The sequence below is a fragment of the Centruroides vittatus genome, unplaced genomic scaffold, assembly GCF_030686945.1.
Source record: "Centruroides vittatus isolate TY-2023 unplaced genomic scaffold, ASM3068694v2 scaffold_1152, whole genome shotgun sequence".
NCBI classification, from domain to species: Eukaryota; Metazoa; Arthropoda; class Arachnida; order Scorpiones; family Buthidae; genus Centruroides; species Centruroides vittatus.
The window spans coordinates 1,500,090-1,523,304 of NW_027122670.1; the positions used below are offsets into that span (position 1 = coordinate 1,500,090).

Below are 23,215 nucleotides of genomic sequence, written 5' to 3' on the forward strand. Positions count from 1 at the left end.
ATGAAGAAACATAATAAAAAAAAAAATGTAATTTTCTCACAATTATTTTGAAAGGTTCGTGTATGGTATATGGAAGCGGAAGTTCATTAAAAATAATTTCTGTTCTAGATATTTATAAAACTCAAATTTTTATAGTATTAATACTTTTTTCAACTACAGAATATCAGTTACAAGATTTACAATTAATTTTACATAAATATTATATAGTAGCATTCAATTGTATAATAAAATATAGCATTTTGCAATATTTGTTGCAGAAATTTTACATTTCATCATTAAGCATTTGAACAGAGAATATTTGATTAGGGAGATAAAATACATAATCATTTAGAAAAAAGTTTTATATTATATTATATTCAAAGAAATATTAGCATCAATGTTCAAATAATTAAAAACATACATATAACTTTAGAAATTGAATGTAAAGAGCTAAAACTTAAAATTGGAATTCAACATCAAAATTTTACTTAACAAGTAAAGAAATAATGAAATTAATTCACAACCCTTTGATATTGTTCGGTTGATTGCAAAAATTATTATTGCTCATCTAAGCACATGACTATAGATCTATTTTACTTTTAAGAAAATGATTGCATATTTCTGAAAGTACACAGCATATAAAACAATACAGATTTTTTTTAAAGTTTAATGAAAATTACCCATTAGAAAAATTATTCAATAATTGAAATATTTGGTCTTGTTAATATTAACAAATATTCTTATTTCCAAAAGTTTGGATCGGTTTGGAGTCGTCTTTGAAAGTTTGTATACCATTGTTGAAAAACACTTATCGGGATGAATTCGGTTGGGCTTAGTGCAACTGTTGCGGGATTTGTTACAAATGAAGATGCAAAATTAAAGAAGTTTTCAAGCATTTTTGTAGCAAATTCCATAAAATTACTAACAGCTGCATTATCATCTGTGACTGGTATTTGACTTTGTATATGAACTAGCGGCTCTACTGATATTCCAATTTGTGCAACGTGCGAGACTGGTTGTGGGGCAAATGGATTTGCTGTTGTAGAATCTGTAAAACAAAATTCATAATATATATTTATGTTTATATTAAACAATATTTGATGCTGTTTTAAAATATTGATTTTAAATTTATTTAAAGTAAAAATTATTTTAATCTCTATCATGACGTGTTAATAACTATATATGCATATATAGTTAAAATACTATCTAAGAAAATATAATGCTTGTACGTTGTCTATAATATAAAAAAATGAATTTTATGTTAAAACATCTAAAATATAATATGACTTAATCTATTTAAACATTTGTAAAAATGTACATGTTTTAATATAGAAACTATCTCCTCACTAGAATTTTTGATTAGTTTTCTATTACTTATTGGTGGAAAATATTAAATTAAATAATAATAAACAAAATATACAGTGATAAAAAGTCAACCACTAAAATTATTATGGAAATACAAATAGCTTTGTCTATGCTTGTAAATTATGTTGTTATACAATTAGGATCAATGCATCTACAATACAGATTTATCACAGCCTATTATGGTATTGACAAACTATTAAAAATCTTGACCAGAATGCAATTTGACCTTTCTATGGCCCTTATCAATTGGTTTTTCCAAAAAGATTTTACAGATTATGGTGATAGTCCACACCACATTTTCACTTATTAGTACTCATATATTATGAAGTAATAACTAAAATTATGTACATTCAAACAAAATATCCCATTTATCTAAACATTTGTAAAACAAATTGGTAAAACCCTAACGTTAGGTTATTAAGCCATTTACAAAATTAAATTACTGGTTTTACCATACTGAAGCAAATTATGCATCTACATGCACATTTGGCTGCCTTAAATTTTCACACAGTTATGAAAATTTACTTTATGCAACACTTTCCTTTAAAAAAATCAATACTATCCAATGTATGGTTTAGATGTATAATTTGCTTTACTATGATACAAACGGTAATTAAAAGACCTTAGTAATCACAAGGTGGAAAAAGTATAAAAAAAAACTGTAAAAGAGAAATTGGCAATGTATGTTACCTTATTCTAATTATTTTCATAAATTACATTTGTTATTAGAAATCATTCACTCTGATTCTCAGTTCTCAATTCTTAAAAGTATTTGAAGTATTTTATTCTGCCTCTGGTTAATTCTAAAGATTGTATGTCCACTTAGCACATGACCATTTCTCTAACACAGTTTGAAATTGTTTTCAAAATACAATTTGCCATGCTCTGTGTGACTATATACATGGAGACCATTTCACTTATTTGAATAGATTAGAATCTTAATTTTCTGTTTTATTCAGTTTAAATTACATTCTTCATACCCAAAAACATCTCTCTCATTTCTATATTGGAGCACTTTCCAGCTTATAGTAAAAGTTAACAGAAAATTGCTCTAATTTGAAGAAATTTTTCCATTTAGGCAGGTTTCCAGTTTATTCAAGTTATGTTTTGGACAGGTTTTACTGTACTATCCTCTTAACAAACAAAACATATCTATTTAGTTGTCTTTTCTCATAATTTATAGTGGATAAGGATAGATTGTTTTAATCTGAATAGTTCCCTCATATGGTTAAAACAGAATGGCCTTTAAATGTACACACAATATAGTGACATTAGTTAACACAATAAAATAATAGTTATATGCTCATGTAAAATTTCTTATAGGAAAAAGAACAAGCTAATTCAAGAAACCTGGAATTTGCAATATATCTGTTCAATATCGATGCTGAAGAGAGATTTAAACCATCCTTAACCTTTCTAAATTTATTTTAATTAATATTTAAATTTATATACATTTATAATATATGGATAGTAATTTTTGAATTACTAAAATTTCTGTAATATACAGGTAACCCCCGTATAACACGGGAGTTACATTCCAAAAAATTGCAGTGTTATGCGAATCCATGTTATACGAAACAAAGAACTAGTGCGAAAAGGGGGGTTAGGTTCCAAGAATTAAAAAACATGCTGTTAAATCCTTCTTTAAATCGGATTTATTATTCACAAGTCGAAAGGCAAATACAAAATTAAAAACAACAATATACTGAATATTATACTGTAAAAATATAAAATAATTTATATTGTTAATTTAGAATTATATTGCTAGGGGCGCCCCTAGTGGCCATTTATGGCATACACTGATAGAATCCAGTTTTTCAGCTTTATAAAGTACATTTTTTTCATGGGTAAAATGCTTATTTATTATTTTACCAGAGGATTGTTTACCTTATATGATGTTCTCAGCATGAGTACCATCAACTAGTAACAGATTTTATTACATTTCATGTTGTACAAGGGTTTTATTTAATTCCCGAACTGTGTTAGAATGAACCCGTGCTATAAAGCACCGTGTTATATGGGGGTTACCTGTATTACAATTTTAATTTAATTTTTAATTTTACATTTAATTAAAAAAACTGCATACCTGTTTTCAGTTTTGAAACTTTGAAAATTGCACTAGGTTTCTGATTGGATATGTAACCAAGAAATTGCCAAGTTGGTGGAGATACAGGATCTGGCCAACTAAAATATACTAAAAAGCAAAAAAATTAATATTTCTGAAACTTTTTTAGTTAGTAAATTTAATAATGCAATTTAAAATTAAAGATTTCTTTAAAGATTTTCATAAAACTATCATAATTCTTATATAAGATAAACTATTAAATTTTGAATTGTATTTTATTTGTAGTATAACTTTTCGTTTAAGAATAAAAAATCTTGAACTTTACCTGGTTTCACTAATAACTTCCTTTCAAAAAAAACAAATACAATAAATCATCATTAAATTCAAAATAAATTAGCAATTTCCGTTTTTCAACACTAGGTAGTGCAACCACTTTAGCATTTTACATTTTAATTTTTATTCAGTTCAGTCGACTGAACTGAATAAAAATTAAAATGTAAAATGCTAAGTGGTTGAGTGGTTGCACTACACAGTGCTGAAAAATGGAACAAATAACAACATGGTTTCAAAATTACTAAGATTAGCAATTTGTTACATTTTTCTTGCATTATAAAAAGACGCTTTAAATTATCCAACTTAAGATTCTTATTGAATGATCCTACATCCTAAATGAGCAATAATATTTAGAAAATATTTTAAGTAGAAGTAAACAGTTAAAGTTTTCAAGCAATTTCAAGTTATTGTATATATCAATATGAAGTGGACAAAGGATAAGTAATCTCTACATTTCATTACATTAAGTCATTAAATGATGAAACTGGCAAGTTTTAAGCATGAATGATATAATTCAATTAAAAAATATGTAACATATCTAATTACCTACAGAGCCGGATTATCGAATAGGCAAAGTAGACAAATGTCTAGGGCCCGTAACTCGGAGGGGCCCGGCTTCAGTGTAGAAGATTGGTCTGTTTCAAAATGAGTTAAAAATTATTTAAGAAATTCGATAGGACAGAAAAAACTGTATTTAACAATTTCTACTAAGCTCCGCTCGACTAGCCATTATCTAAAAAAAAAAAAAAAAAAGTCAACAGCTAACCGTACGCCACGAGATCTCTCGCACCATCTAGAAATATTCCTAGGGCCGCATCTCGTGGTAGTACTGACGTATGGTTATGATTTATTTTCTAAATCTAAACTTCTACGTCGCGACATCGCATATTCAATATAGCGCTCAAGTTGCTCGAGTGCGAAGATATTACAATTCAATAGTGTTTTATAAAAGAGTTAAAAAGGGTGACACTACGGTGTGACTTGGGGTGACACCACGATATCTGCACCGGGTGTCACCCATGCTAGCTACACTAATGTCACATTATATAAGATTTGTTTAGAAGCAACTTATTTAAATGGGGCCCCAATTTAAATTTTGTCTAGGGCCCGCTAGAGGCTTAATCCGGCGCTGATTACCTATATTTAGTTAAATCTTAAATTATTAAATTTAAACAGGTAATCACATCCAGACCTAGTAACATAGCTTTATTGTTATGAACAATTTACTTGAATCATTAAAAATGATCTTAAATAATGGAAACAAAAACTGAATGAAATTAACTTAAGCTAAATCTGTAATAAACTGCTCAAAACTAAAATTGCAACACCAAGAAGGAATTGGCCTATCTATGCAAAAGTTGAACAGATAAAGCTGCACAGCAGATGACTACAGTTCTGCAGCAATGGAACACAAGCCACTGGACTTAACAGTCCTTAAATAGGAGGCGTAGGTTCAGTAATAAAGCAGGGAGGCTACCTACATGTTTTAGTGCTGTCTATGTTACCAGAAAATCATCACATGCCTGGCTGAGATAGCTTGCACCAGTGAAGAGACAATGAATCAACATGCACTGGGGCTAGTATAAGCCTCTGATAGATTGCTACATGAACAATATACATGTGGTCACAGTGCAAAGATCCTGCTCACGATACGAGTGATCATTGGATGACACAAAGATCAGGTACTGGACAAAAAAATTAAATATCTTCTAAAACCGATAACCGGTGCGAACTATTTTTCGAAATGGCGAACGTTTTCACTGCCCCTCCTGGGCTCTTCCTCAGGCCAATTCTGGATTTGATAATCGAGCAGCATAAATAAATGGAACGTGTTCCGTAATTTAAACGATCGAGTACGTTGGGCAACCGCATGCTGTTCCAAATATTTAAATTTCCTTTTATTCCGTTTTGGTTTCCGAAGTGTTAGATCAGGTACTGGAATATCCATATATATAAACATCTTAAAGCTCGATGATTATTATATTAAACTCGGGAGCCAGGACTGAATCTGGGCAAGCAACTCCCCAGAAATTTTTTTGTGAACCTGGATATGTCAGGGTCCATCCCTTAATATCCAGCTGCCCTATTGTGGACTGGGTCAACCCATAATGGGCATGGAAAAAGGCACTCTTAATGCCTATAGGGTAGTAAAATTATATATCTGAAATAAATTATGAAATTATCATCCAAAAATAATAATAATATCATCACCATCATTACTATTCGTATATCTTTAAAAAACTATTGGATGTTGTTTTTGACATCAGAAATAGCTTTAAATAACTTTACCTAAGTAAAATCGGCGCACTAGAACTTTAGAAGGATGAATGAAGTTCCATAAAAAAAATCCCATAAAAAAACAATTAAGCGTTAATCGCGCATCATTAAAGGTTAATTAAAATCGCAATAAAATTTTTTTGCGCGGGTAAAAATTTTTAAAAAGATTTGGGGACAGAAAACATCCGAAAATTCAAAAAAAATTTTTTTCCTCCAGGGCCCAAAAGCTCGTTTTCTTTGTAACGCTATGTAACGTGCTTGAACTGAGTTCGAGCGTGGGTTTAAGGAGCTCAAGTAGTTACATTCCACTAGCATATGATGCCAATATGAAATAAAAATCTTCTGTGATAATTTTTCTGAATACTTGCAAACATAATTGAATTTACTGAATACTAATAATAAATTAATTTGTCATCATCTCCAAGCATTATTCTTGAAACTTCAAGCACTTTGATACCTTTTCTTATCCATTTTCAAAAATTATTTTGTTCAATTTCTCTGCAGATCAGAAATTTCAAAAAGAAAAATATTTAAAACAATCATCATGTAGTAATTAGATTATTATTAAAAATCATCTTATAGTAAAATACAATAAAAGAACTAATAATGAAAATATTTAAAACCTTAATTTCAAGCATTTTCAATACATTCATCTATATCATCTTCACAAGTAATGGAATAGGAATCTGGGCATTGAATAGAATAATAATTTGAAATTTAAATAAGTTGCATAAAAATAACAGTTGTAACAGTTACACAATAATTTTAAATAAAACTAAAAATACAAAATGAATAATGAAATGATGATGTATAAAACAACTTTAAATAATTACATAAAGTGATGATGTAAACAGAATAATACACTAAAATATAATTTCAGAATAATTCCTTTTTATAAAAATTACTAATCTTAATATTTCATTTTTGGTTAAATTTAATGACTAAGATGTTGAATGATCAGAAATTAAAAATTTTAAAAGCTCAATCTGGTGATCTAGCCAAGATTGATTATATGCAGGTTGATTATATTGCTCAGATGTATTGTTGAACTATAATTTTATGGATCCCGATAAAATGAATTTTGAAAACAGAATAATTTATTTGTTCCAAAGAATCTATGGGAGTGAAAATAAGTATTTAAAAATATCAGATTGCAACTGTTAGTGTGTCTCCACTAAATAGCACTTTGACAGCTATTATTTACATCTCTGCTTGAAACTGTTGTGTTTTTCCTCATATTTACCATAATATGACAAGAGATACTAGTTGCCTACATCTATAAAGTTTGTTTTTACAACTGACCATATCATCTCTGTATATACCAGACAATATTATCAGATCATTGCTTCCTCCATTAGTCTAGTGTTTCCCAAGAAAAAATAATTGTAAAATATGAACAAAGTGTTAATAATTTGATGCCAATCAGAAGGGCTAAAAACTTTTTGCTATACTTAGTTTGCACGAAGTGAATACAATGTTAATATATAAAATACTAATGTTCATTAAACCGAATGTTAATTTTGCTTGTTGTAGCATCAATAGCTTTTTGTTTATTGGATCCCGATGTTAGTTTTACCTCCATAGGCCATGACACACTTGGCGATTTTTGTGGGAGACACGTTGCCAGGTGACAAAAAAAAAACCTATTTCTCAGGCAGTGGGAGAGCAGTCATCAGGGAGTCAAATCACTGACTGTAGGGAGACAAAGCGCCTTCTGTTATTTACTGTAACCAATGATCGCATATAGATTTATCACATAAATACAGCTCTTGTTTACAATACAAAAATAAAAATGGAGGATAGTCACTCGTGGATGGTTGATAGGACATGACATTTAAATAAATAAAAATATACTTGCTTACTGAAGAGACAATATCATAAATTAAACAACCATTCAAACTTCAGCCTAAATTCTTTAATATTAAAAATGTTTTCAAACACATTAAGCATCCATCATCAGTTACTTCTTTAAATCAAACATGAAATTTGAACAATTACTACGTAAATTAACGATACGATTACAGTAAACAAATAAAATAAAATAATCCAAGATTATCGTAATTTTACAAATTATGCCAATATTTCATAAAATAAAATAAAAATAAAACAAAAACCAACACTAGGTTTAAATCAATCCCGGATTATCGCAGTATTTTACAATTACTCTCATCCGTCACTAAAGACTTCCAAGGGCTAGAAAGCCCAACAACATCGCTTTAATAGATGCCAATAGTTCACAAAAATAAAATAAATAAACAAAACAAGACCAACAACAGTTCTAGGATTATCGTAATTCTACAATTAGTCCAAACCGTCACACAAAGATTTCCAAGCAGTGGAAAGCCCATCAGCGTCCCTATAATTGATGCATTGTGTACTCCTCTGCACTCTGTGGATTTCCAATTTTTCAAAAAACTTTATTGCGTGTTTCGATCTTGTAGACCTGATGATAAAGGCTTGGTCCCAAAAGACCGTGATGTCCTGCTGCTTTGCATAATTGGCAAGGACTGTACTATCAACTGATTTTTCCACCGACCGCTTGTGTTCATTAATCCTCTTTTTTAAATTCCTCAATGTTGCCCCTATATATACTAATTTAGAATCGAACCTATGATCCCTTAATGGTATCGAGTATATTCCTGTTAGGGAGTTACGCTCATACTTCATCTTATCATTTCTTAAAAGCTTGTATATAGAGGGATTGCGTCGATAAACGATTTGCAAATTCTTACTTTTGGAAATCCTCTTAACCAAGGGCTTAAGAAAAGGAATGTAATCGAGGATCACTTTTTCTCTTGGTTGGTTTCTATTCCTCCCATGTGTCCGGTTATGATCTTTCTTGATGAGAGCATCTATTTTTTCTCCTCTGTAGCCATGCTGCAAAGCCGTTGTTCGGATGTATTGTAGTTCTTTAATTGTATCAGAAACATCTGTGCAATGCGTGCGTGCCCTCTGTATCCAAGAGCGAAAAATCGCCATCTTGATATGCCCAGGGTTTGCCGAGTTCCTAGGGATAACGATTGGGATTGATGTCGGTTTGCAATAAACATTGGTGTGGATTTCCCCTCCTACACATGTTATAGTGAGATCCAAGAAATTCACGCTGTTACAATTTTGCTGTTTCAACTCTAGAGTTAAACCATAAGGGTTACGATTCATTAAATCTATAAAATGTTTGATGTTGCGATTGTCCTATTTATTTTATTTTTGTGAACTATTGGCATCTATTAAAGCGATGTTGTTGGGCTTTCTAGCCCTTCAAAGTCTTTAGTGACGGATGAGAGTAATTGTAAAATACTGCAATAATCCGGGATTGATTTAAACCTAGTGTTGGTTTTTTGTTTTATTTTTATTGTTTGTTTTATTTTTATTTTATTTTATGAAATATTGGCATAATTTGTAAAATTATGATAATCCTGGATTATTTTATTTTATTTGTTTACTACATAATATTTGTTCGAATTTCATTAATTCAATCGTACAAACCAATTTTTTATTAGTGTGGTTATACCAATTTATGGTATAACCACATTAATAAAGAATATCACAAGATATTCAAAGATACATACTTTCACACCATTAGCGAAAATTTACAACTACCAGGTAAGAAACGTTGATTGTATAACTTTTCTCCTCATGTGCCTAAACATCTCCAAATGTCAACAGGTTTTTGTTGCTCACAGATGTCTACGGGGTGAGAAATTGCCTAGTGTGTCATAGCCTTACGATTAGAATCATTTGCTAAAATCCTACTTAAATTGGTTTGAGATCAATTGTCTGGAAAATACCAAACTTTTCTTTAAAATTTAGTTAATGTTGAAGGAATTACTTCCAAAATAGAAAAAATTAATATAAAATATGGCATCTCTAAGCATATGTTTTATCAGATCTATTCAAATAAATATTTAAAATATCTTTAAAGATGGCTTTTTAAAAAAACCAAAAGCATTAAATAAACTTATCTTGCCAGACTTAAGATTTCTTTTTTTTGAATATTTAGTTCAATAAAAGTAATCTGAAATTTATGAGAGAATCTAGGTTATACATTAATATAATCTGTATGTAAAATTGACATACTGCAGAAATTATTTATGTAAACTTAAATTTGTTCTGCATAATCAAATTGGCCAAAGTAGTTGATTTAATATAAGGAAAATTCTTTCAACTCTTCTAATTCAGAGGAAAACAAAATTTTATGTACTTTGCATAAAAAATTACAGTAAAATCTCAATTTAATGGATAAAATTTGATCCATATGTCGTGTGAATATTAAACACTGTTAATTTGAAAATTCCTTTTATATGTAATTAAATTAACAGGTTATTATTTTTCCAAATCCAATTGTCACCACACTTCACTCCACAACAGGTGTCTTGATATATTATCTGAAGATGAATAAATAGAAAATGTTTTGTTTTTGTCAAATTTAAAGTTTTGTTTTCATTTCAAGAAACTTATTTATTTGTTTAGTTAGACAATTAGATAAAATTAAAATGTATTTTCCAAAAAATATTTGTTGATTTATTTTGATTTTGATTGTACGTTTAATAAGAAAAAAACACCTTTAAAAATCCAGCAAATAACTTTACTAATAAAAACATTTTCGAACGGTTTTACCGATCTTCCTCAGTTAAGATGAAATAGATTGTGAGAATAGAATGTAAATTTAGAAAGCAGGCTTCTATCGTCAAACCAACATCAAATATAAATACTGAGATATCTAGAAAGATTGGAGATTTTTAAAGTGCACCAAAAAACTGGTTGCATCAATCATAGAGATGCTGACAACTTGGCACCGCTTGGCATTTTATGAATGTTAATTTATTAAGGGACTTTTATTTGTCTATTTTTATTATTTATTGTTTAATTTATTTCTGTAGTTATTTATTTATTATTCATAATTACAATTTCAGTTATGTATTTATATATTTATTTTAGAATTCTGCTTATCGTTTATTTTTAAATTTACATTCTATTATCACAATCTATTTCATCTTAACTGAGGAAGATTGGTAAAACCATTTGAAAACGTTTTTATTAGTAAAGTTATTTGCTGGATTTTTAAAAAAGTGTGTTTTTCTTACAAACTATTTTTATCCAGTTGAAAGAAAACATATTGACTGTATGTTTATTAAGTCTCAGAACTATGGTGAGTATATAAGCAATAATATATACAGGATATCTCAAAAATGTACTGACTAACTTTTAGGGGAGGTAGATAACATCTAAAGGAATTCTCGAGAATTGCGTAGGAACCCATAACTGGAAATGTCACCGTAAGTCAATAGACGGCCGTACCTTTTACCATCCCTCATGACCACCGCGAACTATCTGATCTTTCTGGAACAGGTTCTACCAGTCTTACTTGAAGATGTTCCAGCAAATATAAGACACAACATGTGGTTCCAACATGATGGGGCACCTCCCCATTATGGAATGGATATTCGTGTGCATTTGAACAGGTCTTTCCTGCATTGATGGATTGGCCATGGTAGACCAGTTCCCTGGCCCCCACGCTCACCCGATTTATCGAGCCCCGATTTCTTCCTGTGGAGAGCCTCAAGGCTATGGTGTATGACTCGCTTGTGGTGTCTGAAATGGATCTCATGGCAAGACTCATCTGCACTGCTGCTACAATTAAACAAACTCTCGGTGTGTTCGAACTTGTCTGGCAATCAATGCTCCATTGGTGTCAAGCATGCATCAAGTCTGATGGTGAAACTTCAAGCATCTGTTGTATCATTATGAACTGGTATGCCATTTGTACTATGTCAAATAAGTGTTTCCCATTAATCACTGTCTTGTGCCTTTTCAGATCTTCTACTTCTACTACCACTTTCCCTGACAATTCCGGTTATGAGTTCCTATGCAATTCTCATTCCTTTAGATGTTATCTACCTCCCCTAAAAGTTTGTCAGTACATTTTTGAGACACCCTGTATAGAAAACTTTTCTGTAAAATTAAACTTCTCATACATACATAATTTTAATTATACAAATGTTTCTATACAAGTAAAAACAAATTAAGTAATTTGTCAATTTTTTAACATACTCATTCAGAAAACCTGCTTTATTATATAATGGATTTTCAACTTTAATAAACACCCCTAAACTTTAATAAATCAAAATTTTAATGTAAGGACAAGATTCTAGTATAAAAATTTGCTTGAAAAACTTTGGAATAATGGAAAAACTTAAATTTGATTTTATGTCTTGATCACAATGTTATATCTAAGTTTCTAGTCTATGTTATATCTAAGTTTCTAGACATAGCTTCTGTCTTTAGAAGCTATGTCTAGCTTAGATTTAACATTGACTATTGTCGATACTGTAGGTTGCCGACATTTAGGGGCAATAAGTTAATTGCGCGTCAGGAAAAGCCTAGGGACTGACCTTATGTGGGTGGTGGCGGCAGAGGCAAAGATGACAAGTGTCTTACAATAACTGTTTATTTTAACATTAAAGCGAACTTACAAAAGAACAATACACGGTGCGATCTAGATCGTCTACTGGGTGAGGAGCTCCAGGTGATGGTGTTTGGGTGTGGGATGATGAAGCTCCAGGGCTGTGGAGAAGAAGAGTTCACAGAACTGGTGGTGGACGTCAGCGTAGTGGGCGGCTGGCAGACGTTCTGACGAACACTTGCAGGTGGAAAGCTCTGTCTTCTCTTCGACCTTGATTCAGAGGTTTTTAAGCGATTTTCCCTCAGATCTTCCCCTCTTGATTTGTCTTGGATCCCTCTTCCCTTTTCCTGATTGGTTGTTCTTTTATTTGTAAGCAAAACGAAAACCAAGTCCGGCCAGGAGATGGCGCCCGAACATTGATAACTATGCTCATAATTTATACCATTTGCCCCCTCTCTTGGACATCTGGCTAGACCGATCAGCCAGATGTTCTGTGTCTGCCTATCCCCCCTCCGAGACAGTCCTGGGCTCACATGATCTAACAGGTGTCCTTGATCATAGTCGCTCCTCGCCCCTTTTTTTTTGATTGTGTACATCCCAACTCTTATATACGGCACCATGACAAAGCATCTCTCTCACTCAGTGGACATTCCCCTCTGTTGTCCATCACTGTGTCATGTTTGTTTTAGCACAAGTGTTTCACTTCAGTCAAGTTTACAGTCCGACACGTGTTCTCGATCCGATTGAACTTCCGAAATTCCCTGACATAGCAATTTTGTAAATAATCGAAATTCCGATGCGATTTTAGGATCTTCACAATACCTCTAAAACCTCTCTCATACCTCTAAAATTCACTAAATTTAAAGATTATTATTGAGTAATAAACCTTCAGTTACTTAATATTATTGTCTCAAAATAAAAATATTTTCAGTAGATATATAGTAAATCCAAATTTTAAAATTTTGTTCTTTTTCTAAGCATGTTACTTTGTTATATATTCTGATGACAAATCATCATCATCAAAGTAATTCTGAATATAAATATCTTAAACTCAATAGTTATACATTAAAGCCAAATGATTGCCAGATTATATTGAGCTATATTACTACTGTTATTATTCTCAATTAAATGCTAAGTAATTTGGCACCAGAGAGTGGAATTAAGTACCATCTCTTGCTAAATTTAATATTTATAATTAAATTAATATTTAATAATTAATTTAGACGGTTCTAGAAGAAAATTGGCCCAAAACAGGACTCAAACCCACAACTCCCTCTTAATGTCCATGTGGTTACATTGCCAGTTATGCTACATGGTCCTTCATTTGATCCTCGCTCCAGAACTATTAATTTGGATTTAACCATACTTAGTTATTTATATACTGCTTCAGGCCAATTCTTTTCTTCCAGAACCTTTTTTAATTAATTATTAAAATATTAGTTTAATTATAATTATTAAATTTAGCAAGAGATGGCACCTAATGCAGTGGCGTAGTGTAGTGAGGGCGGCAAAATTTCACAATAAATAATAATAATATCATGTAAAAATTTGAACCTGTACAATACACAATAATGATGATTGTTCTTGCTGAAAAGTTCTTTAGAATTACTGTATATTTTAGTCTTTTAAATTGAGATACCTAAATAAGGGGGCGGCGAATTTTTCTTCCACCCCGGGCAGCTGACAGCCACACTATGCCACTGACCTAATGCCCTCTTTAGTGCCAAATTACTTAGCATTTAACTGAGAATAACAACAGTAGTAATATAGAGTATTTGACTTTAGTATTCTTAATAGCACTTCATTCAGTTAAATTAGTTAGCAAATAAGTTTAAAGCAATATCAAAAGTTGACCTTTTACTTTATTCATATCTCATGAAACTTTTTTGAATTATTAAAAAAAAAAGATCAAATATTACAAGTGGAAAATCAATTTAATCTTGAAATATTGATTACATAACTCAGTATATAACAAATTCAAGTAGTTATTAGTATATTGTTATTGATTGTGTGTGTTGAAATTATGATTTATGCATTTAGAGCAAACTATTACATCTTCAAAATTGATCTTAAACACATTTCACTTTAAAGTATATTTGTTTTAAAGTGAAAATATTTAGCTAATTAACTTATTTTCCATATTATTGAAAAAACTGTCTTTAGAAATTAAACATTAGAATAAAACAAACTTTATTTTATTCTAATTTGAAACACTAAAGAATACTTCATTATTATAATTTCTGGGATGCTTTTTATTCCTAAGTTATTTTTAGTAACCATTTTCCATATTATCAAATTAACACTGAAATTTATAATTTTAAAACATTAAATCTATTTTTAACTAAAAATTTTATATTTAACATATCTAAAATCAAACCCAAACAAGTGCCCTAATTTCATTTCAACATAGAAGAGACATTCAATGAAATTTAAAGCTATTAGACATTTAAGACATTATATTTTAGCAAATTTAAACGTCTCAAATAAGTTTTTAGGCAAAGTTTTACAAATAAACATATATCTCATAAAACAATATATAATAAAAGAATAATAATAATTATTTACCTGAGCCACCAATTCCATCTTGAAAAGGAATTGCACCAGTTAGAAATACTACTATATGATTTATATTATCTGCATCAGGAATTGTAATAAAAAATTTTGTTTCATCTACAGGTTGAAAATCTGTTTGTACCTTAAAATAAAAAGAAAAACTTATGATCATTTTTGTTTAATTATACATAATAAAACTGTAAAAATTAGATAAATATTAATGCTTTCTAATTAAAATAAATGTTTATAGATAAATATTAATGCTTTCTAATTAAAATAAATGTTTATCTCTAATCACTTTATACAGAATATGTCCCAGAAGTAAAGTAAAATCTTTTATAACAACTTAATAACAAACGAGCAATTATTTATTGTGGCATCGTCACAATGCCAGACTGCAATTTTTAATCATATTTTTAATTTATTTAACTCAAAATATATATTCTCCACCTCAAATTAGTGGCAGTTTGACCCTGTACATCATACTTTACCTTTAACAATAGTCATGCTGGTCATCTATCTAACAACTTTTAGAGAAAAATTTTTTAATTGAAATAACGTGACTTCCCATTTGCATTAAAAGTTCATACATAGCTAATCAGGGACTCTTGTCCCTAAGCTTTCCATATCTAGTCTTGTCTTTCATCTATCTATCTCCATTCTTGAGATTAAGGAAAGACAGACAGATGGACAACAGTGGGAATTTATAGATCTACAATTTTTTCACAGTGCAGCCCAATTACATTAAAAAAATTAAATTAGCCATTTGAAAGTACACAGTCTAAGCTATTTTTCTACATAGTTGCCATTCTTTACTAAACACTTTTCCCAGCTGGAGACAAGAGCAAACATTCCTTTCTGAAAAAATTTTTTACACTTAATGATCTGAACAAGTCCATGACTGCATCTTTATCATCATTGTCAAAGTGTAACCACCAAGATGTTTCTTAAGAAATCCAAAAAGTTGTAATTTAAAAAGTTTGTTATAATTCATATTGGGATTCATATTTGAATTGGGATAGCTATTAACAATTTTAGAAATAATACAGCCAAAAAATAAAAAATGACAACTAAAAGAAGGAAAATCAAGTCAAGTAAAAGCTATTTCCCTTGAATCAGTGGTGAGCAGATGGCTTAATCTATTAAAAAGCAGACTTTGTGAAGTTCATATTGTATCTTTTGTAAGAGAGGCAGTCAAGGCTAAAACAAGCAAACAGTGTACAATAATAAACTGAAACTGGCAAAAAATAATGATCTTAAAAAGTTTTTAATCAAAGACAATTCCAAAAATCATTGACAGAACTTATGTATTTGATGGCATATTGAATGATAAAAAAAAGTCAAACTGAGTAAATTATAACTTTTAAGAAATAACAATTGGCAGAAATAGTTGTATAAACCATTTTTAATCACTGATCTAAGAAAGACTAACAAAAACTGAACCAATTGGGCAATAATTTCAACTAATGCACATAAAAGATTAATTAAAGAATATGTCTACCACAGAATACAAAAACAGATAATACACTAAAGTAGAAAATTATGAGATGGTCAAAATGTGTTTTCCTAAACAAATTGAATATATATAAGGAAAATACAGTACTTTAAACTTTTCCTTTAAAGTTTATTAATTTTTATGTAATGTCAATGTTAAAAGTTAAAATTTATATAGGTTAGATTACATCATTTATTTATAAAATTTGCTTTTTCATAATAGCACGCACAATTTTTTACGAGAAAACATGAAAAATCAATATATATGATTAAATAAAAGCTAAGAATTACACAAGTTCATATAATTACAATTTATGTTCAGACATTTATATTTAAAAGTCGAAAATAGTTACTTTAATGATTTTTTATAATCATTCCATTTAACATTAAAAAAAATTACAGAATATAAACTTATTTTTAGTATGTAAATTATTGACCTCTTTAAAATGCATAAGAGTAATTCAGATTACCATCATATAATTAGTTTTTACAATAAAAATAGATAGCACAACCTAAATTAATTTTAAAAATTACTTTATACATTTATACACAACAGATTTTCAATAAGTCAAACTTAACTCAAATAGACAATACATTGTGTTTCTTCTAAACAGGGTTGTGACAACTGCAGACCTCATAACACAGAGGGGCTCAACTAGATAGATAGTTTACAAAAAATATAATTATAATTAAAATTATAATTAAAACATGCCAGGACAAAATTCATACTTTAAATATTAAATTCACAGAAGCATTCACAAAACTTTGTGTCTTCTTTTAACGTCCTTTTCGCACTCGGGAAATAACTGTCTTTACGGCGGAGTCGACCTTCTTTTGTAGGCTACTCTTCCGCCTCAATATGTAAAATACGGTTAAAAATATCCCCAAGGCTAAAAGAAGACACAAAGTTTTGTGAATGCTTCTGTGAATTTAATATTTAAATTATAGATAGATAGTGTTTTTGTTTAGCTAACCAAACACTGGTTATTCAGCTATATTATACATCACTTTCAATTTGTATTGTTTCCATAGAAATGCATTTGTTTATCCATCAACAAATTCAAATCTTTAAAAAAATTTGCAGTAAACCTACAGTTTTCCATTACTATAATCTATAAATGAAAGTAATTGTTAACATTTCACTAATCTCAAATTTAAGATCTAGAGACTATTTCATGTCTAATTTTATGTGCTTTTTTCGTATTTTCAATTAGATTATATCACAAGTTGAAGATTAGTATTGGTATTTTACAGGCTGGTCTTTGAGTGCCCAGCAAACAGACACAAAACATTGTTAAAATTTTAAAGTGTCTTATTCTTAAATGCAAATTGGCCAATTTTAATCTTAGTTCTTTAAAAATGTTATTTTCTAAGTTTTAGATTCTGAAAATTTAAAAACATCTGTGATTCGACAACTGACTACATTATTGACCAATTAAATTTATGAGTTTGTATGTACTTTCTTATTTTGAACATAACATTCACACCATCCAAATTTCATTGTAAAGTTTATGCAGTTTTCATCACTAATAGTGACCAGTTAAACCATTGTATTGACCATTTTCATTCCAAAGTAGAGAAGTAGCAAACAAAAGAAAACTAAACATTTTGTCACTAACTGAAATGTATTTGTTAAAGACTTGAGGAAAACAAATTACATCAAAAATTAAAAAGGAATTTTACATTCCATTGATAAGCAAGAGGGGATTTGGGAAAGATATTTAAGTCTAACTATATTGTTTGTATTATGATGTAAACAACCTTATTACAGTAATGGTAGTTTCCATAACTCAAAATTTCATTAATTTGAAAATTTCTGGTTCTTCCACTTAGTTATCAAGAGTCTACTTTGAATTTTACCATGGTATTTACAGTAATAAATTTAAATTTATTACTGTCTTAGGCTATTACTATACTATTACTGTCTTAGGCATTTAAATTTATTTAAATGCCTAAGACATATCAAGCTAAACAGCAAATAGATGATTTTTTAATTTGCCAGGCTCATTGTAAAATGATAGCACCCTTTACAATAAGCCAGATTTTCCAATTTGCCTATGACATATACATAAAAGCTGGGAAAGTAGGAGTGTTGTTAAAATTACAATGTGACACTTTTTCAATAATAATGAAAAATAGCTGATAGCTGAAGGCTATTTTAATCATTTGTTTGAGTAAATATGTTTTTTTCCTGGATTTAAGTTTATTTTGAGGTCATTCATTAATAGTAGTAGTTTTTTACTAAAATTATTTGATAAATTTAATAACAGATTATCAATTTGTAGAATATTACAATTTAATATTTTTGACTTTCGGAAGTATTGGGTTGTTTGGAAAGTTCGTAGCGATTTTTGATAGCCGACAGTTGAGACACCGATTGATGCAAAAATGATTAGAATTGTACAAACCAATGAATATTATGATAAATGACCTTGAGACGCGTCCGTTACAAAAAAACCGTTAAGATTATTCAAATAGCGTTTAATTTGTCTCATTGCAAAAAATGGATGCAAACAACGTGCATTATCGACACTTGTTTCTTTTCTTTTTTCGTAAAGGAAAAAATGCTGTACAAACAACAAAAAAGATATGTGATGTTTATGGTGGGAGCGCTGTATCAAAATCAACTGTTCAAAAGTGGTTTGCAAAATTTAAAATGGGTAATTTCAGCCTTGAAGATGCTCCTCGCTCAGGAAGACTTCCTGTTATTGAAGAGGACCAGATCAATGCATTATTGGATGAAAACCCTCATTACACAACTCAAGAGATTGCAGACGTAGTGAAGTCATCAAACAGTACTTTATTTCAACATCTAAAGAAACTCGGATACGTGAATCATTATGACATTTGGATACCTCACGACTTAACGGAAAAAAACTTACTGGATTGCATCTCCATTTGTGATTCTCTTGAAAGACGAAATGAAAATGACCCTTTTCTGAAGCGTTTAATGACAGGTGATGAAAAGTGGATCATTTATAACAACATCAGCCGAAAACGATCATGGGGTAAGAAAAATGAATCACCATTAAAAACTCCAAAGGCCAGTCTTCATCCAAAGAAGGTCATGCTCACTGTCTGGTGAGAGTGGAAACGAATCCTGTACTACGAGCTGCTTCCACAGAATCAAACAATTGATTCTGATAAGTATTGTTCCCAATTGGATAAGCTGAACATGGCAATTAAAGAAAAACGTCCGGAACTGGCCAATAGAAAAGGCATTGTGTTTCACCAAGATAATGCCAGACCTCACATGTCTTTACAAACACGCCAAAAATTATTGGAACTAGGCTGGGATGTTTTACCCCACCCCTCTTACTCACCCGACCTTGCCCCGTCGGACTACCATTTGATCCGTTCTCTACAAAATTCCCTTCATGATAAAAACTTTGATACTTTGGAAGCTTGCAAAAACCACGTGGATCAGTTTTTCGCGGGAAAAACTGGAAAGTTCTACAAAGAGGGTATCATGAAGCTGCCCCATAGATGGCAACACGTCATTAAAAACAATGGCGCATACATAATGGAATAAAAGTATATTTTTAGTTTTAAAACAATTTCTTTTATTTCTCTTAAAAATCGCTACGAACTTTCCGAACAACCCAATATCAACAAATGTTATCAATAATGTGACAAGGCTTTTAAACAATGTTCCAGAATTAACAAAAATAAATGCTACATTTTGTTATCTCTCCAATTATTTTATATCAAGTATTAAATTAACAATTTAATTTTGTTTTTTTCTTTATATATTATTTTTCCGTTATTACTTTAAGCTTGATAAACCTGAAAAGCTTACCCAAACTTTGAATATTAGTACTGATTACAAGGTTAGCATAATCTATTATATTATATTATATTCAAGAGAATAAAGTTAATCAAAATCCTTTTATTCATATATAAAAATTACTGTTGCAAATTAGATATCTAAACTTTTAATCCAATGTAAATAAGTGCTTTATAAGAAAGACTAATATATGAAGCAAAGTTCATTTTAATGTTACACAGAATAAATACAAAATTGATAAAACAAGGCAGAATTCTATCAAACGTCTATCAAATAGATTAAGAAGTATCCATTGAAAATTTTTTATAAGTAGAAAATTCACTTTAATCACCGAAATAAAACAAGAATTACAGTTATGTAAGGAAAAAAATTATCACCAGTATAACCTTTTCTGATATGAAAATCTTTCAAACAGTAATGTGAAATGGCTAGAACATTAGAATTGTACACCAAATTACCAGGTTAGCAATTTGAAGAATGATCTAAGACTTTTGTCTACTCTTATACAAAATTTTTAAATGATAATTATTTGTATACAGAAAAACATTTTACAAATAAATCTATCCATTTACGAAAATAGAAAAGAAATAGATTTTGCATTTAATACACAAATGAAGAATCTCTCTAAAATTTATTAAACAGTACTTCAAAAATTTTTTTGGATTTAACACCAGTGAAATTAATAAGAGTATTTTATCTTTATTAGATCATATTTGTTAAGATCAAACCTCAATAAAATTTATAAAAAAAGAAAATAGATGATTTAAAGAATTCATAATAGAAAGTATTTCATAATTCAATTAATAACAACTAAATAAGATTTATTCATTAAAATTTAAAATTCTTGGACATCAACTAAGAATAAGTAATTGTCTCATCATGCTATCAATTTAATCTCATTCAACTCCATCTTTGAATCAATTAAAACAACTTTAAAAATTTAGCTATCTAATAAAGAAATTTACTGTGAATAAACCTATAACTGACCATTCTTTTTCTATCCTACATTTTTAAGAGTAAAAGAATGAATTTAAGTACTAGAGTCCTAATTAATGGAATATGTAAAATTACAAGTCTTCATTTGCTAAAATTAAATACAAAAAAAAAAAAAAAAACAAATACGAATTTGAAATTGAATTACACATAAAACCAAAAATAGCTTTTTAATTAGACTAGAAATTTCAAAAGCTTTCATTCAAATACTTATAAACGAAACATTTATGAATAATAATATACTTTTAACTTCTTTGATATATAAATTGTTTTTTTGGTATTTTAAATTATTTGTTAATCTATTCTAGAAATACACACATAATCAAATTATTAATTACTCCCATCTTTCTTTAACTAACCTATTATCTAGTAATTACATCTTTCTAAGTAGATGGAAAAAGAAGATAAATATTTAGTGTATTGAAATATTAAACTATCAATTTAAAGTTTATATATATTAGTGAGAAATATTGAGCTTTAAAAGAAATAAAAATTTCCGACCTTGAGTTATAAGAAAACTGCACTTTATCGAAGTGAACATTTAATGTTTAAAACTCGCATCCCTTCAAACTTTCGACTCATTTCGACTTTATACAAGGCCATAGGAATAGGTTCGACTAGTCCCGCCTCGTCCGAACCACTTTTTGCCGCCGATGTTACAAATACAATTCTAATTTCAAAACACCTGCTAGCATGTAACACGAACCAAAACAATAGACTTTTTTCCCCATCAGGGAAAAGTGTTAACACTAAGGTATCACTTCTCCCTTCCTAACAACATATCTCTCTACCCAGGGAGATTTAGATATGTTGAAATAACTACATAATAATTGAAATTGAAATCTTTATAAAGAAACTAGAAGACCACGGTCATAATCACGGCAACCACTTCGGCTCCGTTACATATTCTTTTCCAAACAAGCTGCAGAAAACAGAAATAATTAAGCCGACAAATACAACCAAACGAAGGCTAAAAAAGCACTCGAGTTTTAAATATATGAAAATTCACTCCAATAAAGCTTAGTTTCTTTATAGAAGAAATTTTATAGACAAATTCTTGCTCATTTCTAATCAAGAATCAAAATATTGTATTTAAACAGAATAGAAACTTGGTAGGAGTTACTTTTAGATAAATTAAATAACGATGTATTATAGACAAATTAACTAAAAGTAACTTCTACCGAAAACAAAAACATTTTTTCTTTAAGAGCACAAATAAGCATCATGAATTATATTAAATAACTAGGATAAGTGTATTAACCCACCAGCCGTCCAGAGACTATGACACCAAACATGGGGTTAGTCATTTTCTTTCACTTATATCTTTCCTACTACAGACTCCATAACATCGCGACCACACTTGCTTAAAATCAAAACAACCATCGACACCGTCGCGCAAAAATACATCATATTATTTTTAAAATATTATTTAATTTTAATATTTAATTTTCTTGTTAAATAAAAATATATGTATATAAATTAAAGCTATACATAAAATTAAATATATATGTATTAAATAAATCGATTTTAGAATATAGGGTTTGAAATATTATTATGGTATCCAAAACAAATTTTAAATGTGTATAGATTTTTTATTAAAAATAATAATAATAATAATAAATAAAAGAAACTGTAGATCATAAATTGTGAAATAAAGCTGTTTTTATTATATATTCTCAAGCAGTACGTCGAGCACGATAGAACAGCCTGATTTGTTTGCCTCTGTCCGCTCTGTGGGTGTCATTCTTTTAGACCCATTATGGGTTTCTCTGTTAGTACTTTTAGGGTGGAAAGAGTCAAAAAGTAAAAAACTCTACAAAAAAAACAAAGAAGAAGAAGAAAACCATTATGGGACAGGTCCACAATGGAAGTGGCAGAGTGGGGCCCGACATTCTTAAGACAACCGCCCACGAAAAATTTCTGTTCGATTGTCGGGAAAGTCGCGCAAGAACCTTGCCGGTTTTTA

General features: G+C 29.6%; 1 protein-coding gene across 1 annotated transcript; it reads right to left on the minus strand.

Annotated features, from left to right (window-relative positions):
• Window positions 1–111: 111 nt before the first annotated feature.
• Window positions 112–22,643, minus strand: LOC136986568 (protein OPI10 homolog). Its single transcript, XM_067284142.1, has 4 exons — window positions 22,515–22,643; window positions 14,988–15,117; window positions 3,431–3,538; window positions 112–1,027 (listed from the first exon to the last, which is right to left on the minus strand). The coding sequence occupies exons 1-4, from the start codon at window positions 22,554–22,556 to the stop codon at window positions 720–722; spliced, it is 588 nt and encodes a 195-aa protein (XP_067140243.1). The 5' UTR covers window positions 22,557–22,643; the 3' UTR covers window positions 112–719.
• Between the last annotated feature and the right edge of the window lie 572 nt (window positions 22,644–23,215).

Coding starts and splice junctions, on each gene's coding strand:
- LOC136986568 (XM_067284142.1), bottom strand. CDS start 22,556: ATGACTAACCCCATGTTTGGTGTCATAGTCTCTGGACGGCTG. Junction 3,539..14,987: donor AGATGGAATTGGTGGCTCAG/GTAAATAATTAT, acceptor TTTGCTTTTTAG/TATATTTTAGTTGGCCAGAT. Junction 1,028..3,430: donor AGTTTCAAAACTGAAAACAG/GTATGCAGTTTT, acceptor TTTGTTTTACAG/ATTCTACAACAGCAAATCCA.